At 30.2% G+C, this 8,717-nt stretch overlaps 1 protein-coding gene across 3 annotated transcripts in view; it reads right to left on the bottom strand.

Moving 5' to 3' along the window:
* Window positions 1-216: 216 nt before the first annotated feature.
* LOC139517482 (serine/threonine-protein phosphatase 6 regulatory ankyrin repeat subunit B-like) overlaps window positions 217-8,717 on the bottom strand; it is a 70,275-nt gene continuing 61,774 nt past the window's right edge. For all 3 annotated transcript variants that reach the window (XM_071308588.1, XM_071308589.1, XM_071308590.1), the window contains 5 exons: window positions 7,968-8,102; window positions 7,458-7,605; window positions 6,209-6,303; window positions 5,656-5,799; window positions 217-4,397 (listed from right to left, as the gene is read on the bottom strand). In XM_071308588.1, coding sequence (XP_071164689.1) covers window positions 4,325-4,397; window positions 5,656-5,799; window positions 6,209-6,303; window positions 7,458-7,605; window positions 7,968-8,102 — 595 coding nt within the window. In that variant the 3' untranslated portion in view covers window positions 217-4,324. The remainder of the gene's footprint in view (window positions 4,398-5,655; window positions 5,800-6,208; window positions 6,304-7,457; window positions 7,606-7,967; window positions 8,103-8,717) is intronic.

The following is an 8,717-nucleotide window of genomic DNA, read 5'->3' as shown; positions in this document are numbered from 1 at the left end:
TTTGGTCTCTGATGGAGAGTTGTCTTATTAACAATCATACAAAATCCTCTTGTTTTATATAAAGGGACAAAAGAAATATAAGATTAAAATAGAAATTCAACATTTAGTATGAATTAAAGATGTGGTAGGAACAAGAATTGTTAAATTGTTAAGCACATGCTTTCCCAAACCCCCCTAAATAAAAGGAAGATCAGACTAACAAAGAAAAAAAACATGTTAAACTTTAATAAATATATTTTCTTGCATCAAAAACGAAAATAAAGATGAATCAATATAAACATTTTGTATAAATGTTTTACACTAAAAGTAACAAAAATGAGTCCCAAGTACACGGATGCCTCATCCCCACTATCATTTTCTATGTTCAGTGGACTGTGAAAATGGGATAAAATCTCTAATTTGGCATTAAAATTAGAAAGATCATATCATAAGGAACATGTATACTAAGTTTCAAGTTGATTGGACTTCAACTTCATCAAAATCTACCTCGACCAAAAACGAACTGACGGACAGACAAACGAACGAACTTACGTACAAACGGACGCACTGACCAGATAAAATAATGTCCATAAATGGGGCATAAAAATGGTGTTTACAAAAAGCTTATACTTTAAGTCTTATTAAGGTGTAACACCACTAATTCGGGCCCGGCAAGAAAGCACATACCAGAAAGTAGCACATATTTAACACAAAATAGTTCCTACTCATGAGTGTTACATTCAAAATATGTAGGATATTTAGGTATTTTTGGCATCAAATGAAAGCTGAGGGACTGGTGATCATTGTAGAACACTTTTGGACTTTTAATTTTAAATATAAAAAAAACTGCACCAAACCAGATGCTCCGCAGGGCGCAGGTTTATACGACTGCGGAGGTCGAACCCTGAACAGTTGGGGCAAGTATGGACACAACATTTAAGCTTGATACAGCTCTGAATTTGGATTGTGATTAAATAGTTGATACAACATAGGTTTCTGACACAGAATGAATGTGGTCTCAGAACTTAAACTTAAAAATTTTAAATTGGACATTTACCTATTATGGTCCAATATCCAAAATCTAAATACATGGTTAGATTCAGCATATCATAGAACGCAAAGAGTTCAACTTTTGATGAAATCAAATAATGTTCAATTTTAGACCTCAATGTGGACCAATTTGATAACCGGCCCAAATATTAAAAATCTAATTACATGGTTAGATTCAGCATATTTAAGAACCCCATATATTCAATTTTTGTTGAAATCAAAGTTTAATTTTGGACCCTGAATTTTGGACTAACTTGAAAACTGGGTCCATAATCAAACATTTAAGTCATGTTTAGATTTAGCATATCAAAGAACCTCAAGAATTCAATTTTTGTTAAAATCAAACTAAGTTTAATTTTGGACCCTTTGGACCTAATGTAGACCAATCTGAAAACAGGATAAAAAATTAAGAATCTAAATACATGGTTAGATTTGGCATATCAAAGAACCGCAATAATTCATTTTTTGATGAAATCAAACAAAGTTTTATTTTTGATCCTTTTGGACCCTAATTCCTAAACTGTTGGGACCAAAACTCCCAAAACCAATCCCAACCTTTCTTTTATGGTCATAAACCTTGTGTTTAAATTTCATAGATTTCTATCTACTTATACTAAAGTTAGAGTGCAAAAACCAAATGTCTAAGACGACGACGACGAGGATGCCAACGTCATACCAATATACGACCAAAAAATTTTCAATTTTTGCGGTTGTATAAAAAGAGGGTACATTTTGTGTGTTTGTCAGATCTGAAGTACCTGTTTTGGTACATCCGAAGTTCAGGGAACCAGTTCTTTTGTATATGCCATTAAAGGTATGTTGATTTTTTCCAGTACAAGATACTATTAAGTGTTGCTTTGACATGCAATGATTGCCACTTTATTTGAACTTAAAATAAAAGAGATGTTCCTGCTTGAAATGGAGGAATTTAACATAGAAAGCAATGAGACCATGAATTAGTGGTGTACTTCCTTAATGTTTACTCAATAGAAATATATACTTATACATTAAATGTCACCTAGTAATTTTTCTGAATTTTGTGAGTGTTTTCTTCAGTTTTGGTTTGTGACCCGAATTTGTTTCAGTTAAATTGATTTACGACTATTGAACAGTGGTATACAGGTATTACCTTTATTTATATAGGAACTAATTTATCTTTTTAGAGCCAAATATATAATCTTTATATGTGTTTTACATAAACATGCCATAACTGTTGTACTTATGATATTCAGCAGATGCATCATTTGATATATAATAATATTTGAAACATAACATCAAATTTTTCAAACTGAAATAAAACTGGTAGAATTGGCAGTGATGAGAATCATAGACAACAATGCACAATACTATAACATTTTACAGATCTCTGCAATTAGCATTTATACAGTTACACAATGCATACACTTAATTAATAAGATATTGGAACCATGTGGACACTATGATTATACAGTTCAGATTTGATGGCATTAAATAAATATTGTCACCATGTATAACAACCAGTCATGTGAAAGTAAACCATCTTCAGAAGTATATCTTTAGTCGTCACAAGAATTTAGTTCAGGTAATAAACATTTAATTTACATAACACCCATAATCAATACTCCATTGAAACAGATGAAAGGGCTAAATCAAGTAAGAAGTTTAAAATAATGTTTAAATAATATAAATATAAAGCTTAAAGAAGAATACCAGCAAAAAAGTACAAGGCATAAATAAATAGTAATTCAGGTAATATTGTACAGTAACCAATTGCACAAAGTGGACATACATTAAGATTCAAATACAAAATAAGCACCAAGATACTTCCAATAGCTAGTTAAAAACAAATAAAAAAGATTCAAATATTATGTATAAATTAATAAATGCTTTACAAGTAAATAACAACAAAAAAGTATATAAACCATAAATAGTATAAATACATTACAAATAAGTATAGCAGATAAAAATATTAATACAATTGCAAATGATTTCTGTAATGACTAGGTCATTTGGCGGTGTAAAATTGTCTAGATCTGTAAAATTGACTTTTATGGAAGGATCTCTACAGGTTGATTTAACTATTGCCTACAAAAAACTAGAAAGAAACCACATATTCTGAATAGATAATCTAGGCAAGACCAAGATAAGATAAAATCAGAAGCTAGTTAAATTCATATTGCTTATGTCATTTCAACTTCAAAAGAAACTTTTGGAGTAGGGAAACTGTGATTTGGGCACGTTCAACAAACATAAAATTTGAGCCTAGTTGAACCCTTGATACCCAAACAGTGAATCTCAATTAGTTACCCTGGTTCACACTTGTGAAAAACATAAACTCACTGTACTGTTTTCCCTACGTAAAACATAAATTGGTCAAATTTGCTACTTAAATTTGTGTTTCATTTGTATACACTGTCACAGTTGCAATTTTTAAAAGTCACGACTGATTGGTGGTTATGGGCAATACAAAAACTCATCTTCCTTCCAATGTCTTTTCATTCATGGGTATTGACTGGTAAGGAGAATCATACAAAGAATGCTATCAAATTTTTAGCAAAAATAAAAACATTGCCAACATTTATGAATTTACAGGCATTTAGTAAACGTGAATAAAAAGATCTCACTCTTTGTAAAATACAATAGAAAAGTTAACATTTCATCAGTAGTGTCTGTCCTACACAACGCTGAAGAAAGAACACCCTTAAACATCAATAATACAACATTTATCCAATCTGGTACACTTTTTTGAAATATCTACTTGATAAGACAATTTTTGTCCAATTTTTACTTTAGTTGAAGTGCTATTGCAGGGACAAAAAACCATTTCGTGTTAAAAATATACAATTCAAATTTTTCATTTGAAATATTGTTTGTGAGAGTGCCTGAATTTAGTTAACAAATATAACACAGATGGTTCCTTAATAAGACCATGAACTATGCCTTTTTGAAACTTTTTCTTTTGTTAAATGATCATTGTATACTAAATTATTTATATTTTATAATTCAAGAGTGAAATATACAAACATTTCTTGTTATTTCATCTGCGGTATATAAATATGTTACAGAAGTGTTATAAAAAATTCCCTATTTTCTTTGTGTGAAAAAAAAACCCCTGTACTCATCCTTCTTATTACAATTAAAGTAAAAGTGTAGTTTTCTGATTCACTCTATGCAGTTGAATATATTCTTAAAATTGTTTACAATAAATGCATGGCAAGATTATGCTGTCATTAATCATGTGACAGTCTGCTGTTGTAACATTTAGATGACATGCAATAGAAGTATCAATAGCTTCATATAAAATAGATTGAGGAAATTACTTTCTCAACAGCTCTATCATGTCACTATCTTTCCTATTCACTGCCTCATCGTAAGGTGTACATTTCCATCTAAAAATAGAAATAATAGTCATTACTAAAAATTCATTTTAAAAAACTTAAAAGACTTAATTAGTAATGCAGAGAATGACAGTGTAATATCATAGCAGCCGGTTAAGAACTTTGTGCTTGATTTCAGTAGCTGTGGGCACTCTTTGAAACAGTTTTGTTTTGTTTGTGCATGATTTTTTTTTATCTATCTGCTATACAATCATTATTAAGTTAGTTGCTTTTCTAGTACAGATTTTTAGTCCTTATATGTACATTTGACATTCTAATAATTGTAACTAGAGGCTCTCAGGAGAATGTGTCCCTTAAAAGTATCTACTGTGGTTTTGGAAATTATGTTTAATAAGTTGTAAGTCATAATAAATAGAATTAGAAACCCTAATAATGATTGAGGCCAAGTTTGCTTTAATTGGCCCAGACGTTTAATTGCTGGCCATCCCATTGCAGTCTAAAACAGTTACTGAAGACCCCTTATCATTATTTAAATTACTTTCAAGTTGTGATCATTTGAAATTGTTATTTTACAATTTTCCTATAGACTGCTTTAGTAAACCCTAGAACAGCTATAATCGTGAAAATGAACTTGACCTTCATTTACAGGAGACAACCTGTCTAAATTTGAAAAACTTTTGTCAAAGTGTTTTCATGTTCATGAACAGACACTGTTTGGCAGCAACCCGCCTGCCTGCTGCATATCAAAAAATCAATAAGCGATATTTCATTAAAAAATTAAGTTAAAACTGAAAAATTTCCTTAAAATCACCAATTCAGGGGTAGCAACCTAACAACAAAATGTCTTATGCATGGGAAAATTTCAGAGCAGATAGATCTTGACCTGAGGAACATTTGTAACAATATCAGATTTGCTCTTAACGTTTTGTTTTCAGAATTACAAGCAAAACACTGAATTTGTCCCCATGTTCTATTTTTAGCCATGGTGGTCATCTTTGTTGATGAACAGGGTCATATGATACATTTATTAAACTAGATACACAAAGAATGATTTAACTAAATGAGTGAGTGACTGATTAAGTAAAGAGATAAAATTAGAGCTGCATTACAACTTACTGTTTTAGTATAAAGTAATGGATTTTATTGGATCTCTATAAATATAATAGTAAGGAATGTGGCTTTTTTCACTATAATAAAGAATATCATATATATGAAATATTCCTCATAAGCCTGTAAAAAAATATATATCTTTTTTTGGTTTTTTTTTACTCATTAATTTAGGAAATCATTTTAAGACTCCAAATTTTACCTGTCTTCCACATCCTTATTCAAAATGTTTTGATTCAGAAGAAACTTAAGCAAGTGAATATGTCCCTCTGCTACTGCCATATGTAAAGCTGATCTTTTATCATAGTCAGTTTTATTACACAGTGTTGGGTCTGTCTTTAAATACCTGCAATATAATAAAGGGAAAAGCAATTATACGAAATAAATTCAGATTATTGAGTACAATAGTCCAAAAATTGGTCATTGCCCATAACTCCCTTAAAATTTGTCATAATGACAGTACAGCATGATCATTTACATATAATGTTAAAAAATTTGGCCAAGAATGATAGCTTTCTGTCAAAGGGTGTCAGAAAACTTGTGTTCATAATGTGCTATTGTTTCAATGCTCAAAAAATGGTCTCAGTTTAATAGAGATCCTGTATAAATGGTCAAATCAAAATGTTGGTAGTCTGGTTGAGAATTTGATGACAAATAATCCTACTGACAGTTTCATGTAAGGGTGTGTTTGAACAGACAGAGCATTTTACTATTTCCACAATGGTCACAAAAATAATTTAAATTGCAATGCATACCTGCGAATTGTCTTTAAATCACCTTTACAAGCTCTATTAAGAAATAGAAATATCCTTTCTTCATCTGAATGTTTGATAAAGTTTTTATCTTCCTCCTGTTCAAATAGAAACAAATTCAGTTTTACATTATCATCATATTTTGTCTAAATATTGTTTATCCAATATAAAATATAAACAAAACCATGTTAAAACTCAACAGATAAATAATAAGATGTACTTCATTTACAAACCAATCAAAGTAAAATGATAAACACTATATTTCATTTAATTTTTACATTGGTTTGATTACATTACACTTAAATTTAACAAAGAAAGTATCTGCTGTAATAATGGTTTCAAAATTCAGCTATCAAGCATTAGTTTACCAAATATTTCATTTTTTATTGCATACTAAAGTTAAATGGTTGTAAATCTTTAATTGAAATCCAAATGACTAGAATAGTTTATAGTTTTCGCAATAGTTATTTTGTTGAAATTAAGCTGTAAAGATCATTTTGTTCTCTGCAGATCAAACCAAACTACTAGCATAGTTTAAAACTTTTGCAAAAGTTATTTTGTTGAAACTAGCTTTTAAGTTCATAACCATGACTATAATTATTAAGGAATATGTAGTGATTGAAAAAATGCTGAGGTAGCATTAATAACTTAAACAGTACCAATATAAATGCATCAGATGTAGACAATTAAAGTTTTATGCGCTATCAAATAAAGTTTGTCAGTAACTAACAACTGATTTGTAGCTAAGACACTCTGATGATACCATGCCATGATATTGTATGGATGAATAGAAATTGATGTTTATCCCAAATGAAACAAGCAAAAATTATCAACTACTATCAAGTCAAAAACAAAAAACAAAAGTTAGAATATTTCAACCAATCCAGTATTTTTTAACCTATGAAGGACAACAGGATTGTGTAAGAAGCAAAAGTAAATGTACTTTTTCAAACTCAATGACATTTTTTCCCATATTATATTACAAGATTTCTCAAGGGTTTGATGCTCTCACTGTTCATTTACAAACAGAATAGGGAAACTCATGATTGAAATTGATGCCATCCAATTTGGATCTTGTTCTGTGTTTGGTGGTAATAAGCATTATTGTGTACACGTTTCATATTATTTGGTTGATGCAAACCTAAGCAATTACACAACATATGTACATAACATACAGACCAATGGGCAAGGGTAAATCTTATTGACCTCTTTGTCTAGTGGCAACAGTAATTGTAGCTATATAAGTTCTTACTATATCTATATCTTCATTAGAGGCTTCATCCATTGCCTTTTGCAGTACTTCTTTTACTTTTTTAAACTCCTTTTCGCGTAATGTATTTCCTTTTTGATTCCAAAAATTTATTTTCTCATTCACTAAATCTACCGGCATTTTCAAAAAGCTGTAAGTAATAGAATATGAAAATAGATAATAGATACTGACAAGTGATTGTAAGTAGCATGGTTGTTTTGTGCTCAACGTCCACTGCCTAATATTTGATAGAAACCACAGCAAGTTTTTTGATTGGTCACAGAAGGTGCAAATTCTTATGCAAACAGACACATGGGTGACTTTTTTTCATGAATAAATGTATTGACCTTTCCTCTGCATTTTCTGGCAATTTTTTTAAAAAATGACTATAAAACCATATGCAGATTAATATTCTTTTGTTGTTTAACTAACCTAATTTTTGAGGAAGCATCAAATCAATTAAGCTTAAAAATATACATATAATGAGACTATTAAATATATCTGAATCTTTACCTGTTTCGAGCAAATGGTGAGACTTGTCTTTCATTTAAGAGATACTTTACATCCTTTATCCTTCCTTTAGCAGCAGCAACATGAAGTGGTGTATCTTTAAGATAATCACCACTGTCCATTTTGAAATATTTGTACCTGACACAAAGGAATATAATTGTAATGGTACATATACTACCTGGTTAATGGTTGATACTAAACAATCAAGCTATTTCACACAGACTTTTAAAATAATTGCTTTTCCAAGTGCAGCTAAATACTACCTCAGAGGTCCAACCCTGAACAGTTGTGCAAAAAGGGACACAATATTGGCATTTGATACAGGCCTGAATTTGGATTGTAATTTTAAAAATATCTTGACACATAAAAGGTTTCTGACACAGAATAAATGTAGTCAAAGAACTTGAATTGGTTATGCGATTTGAATTTAAATTCATTATTTTGCTTTTGTGCAATACACTTTGCTGTTGTGAATAACCCCATCCCCCTTTTTTATTTGCAAAAAAATATTATAATTAAAGAAATATTCTTTTCATTTCTTGAGAAGAATTGAGAACAAATTGTCCCCACCCCCCAATTTTTTATGCCTCCATCCTTTTCCAAAAAACATTTCTTTCCCTCAAGATATGGACATAATCTGAATTAGATTTTCCAATAGGGTTTGCAACCATAACAAGGGAAGTAATTCAAAATGTTATGTTTGAATTACTTCCCTTAAACTGCTTTAAAATTATGGTTTGTTCTAAAGTTATT

Source organism: Mytilus edulis, chromosome 3 (assembly GCF_963676685.1).
Source record: "Mytilus edulis chromosome 3, xbMytEdul2.2, whole genome shotgun sequence".
Lineage (NCBI taxonomy): Eukaryota > Metazoa > Mollusca > Bivalvia > Mytilida > Mytilidae > Mytilus > Mytilus edulis.
This window is presented reverse-complemented; position numbering and strand designations above follow the sequence as displayed.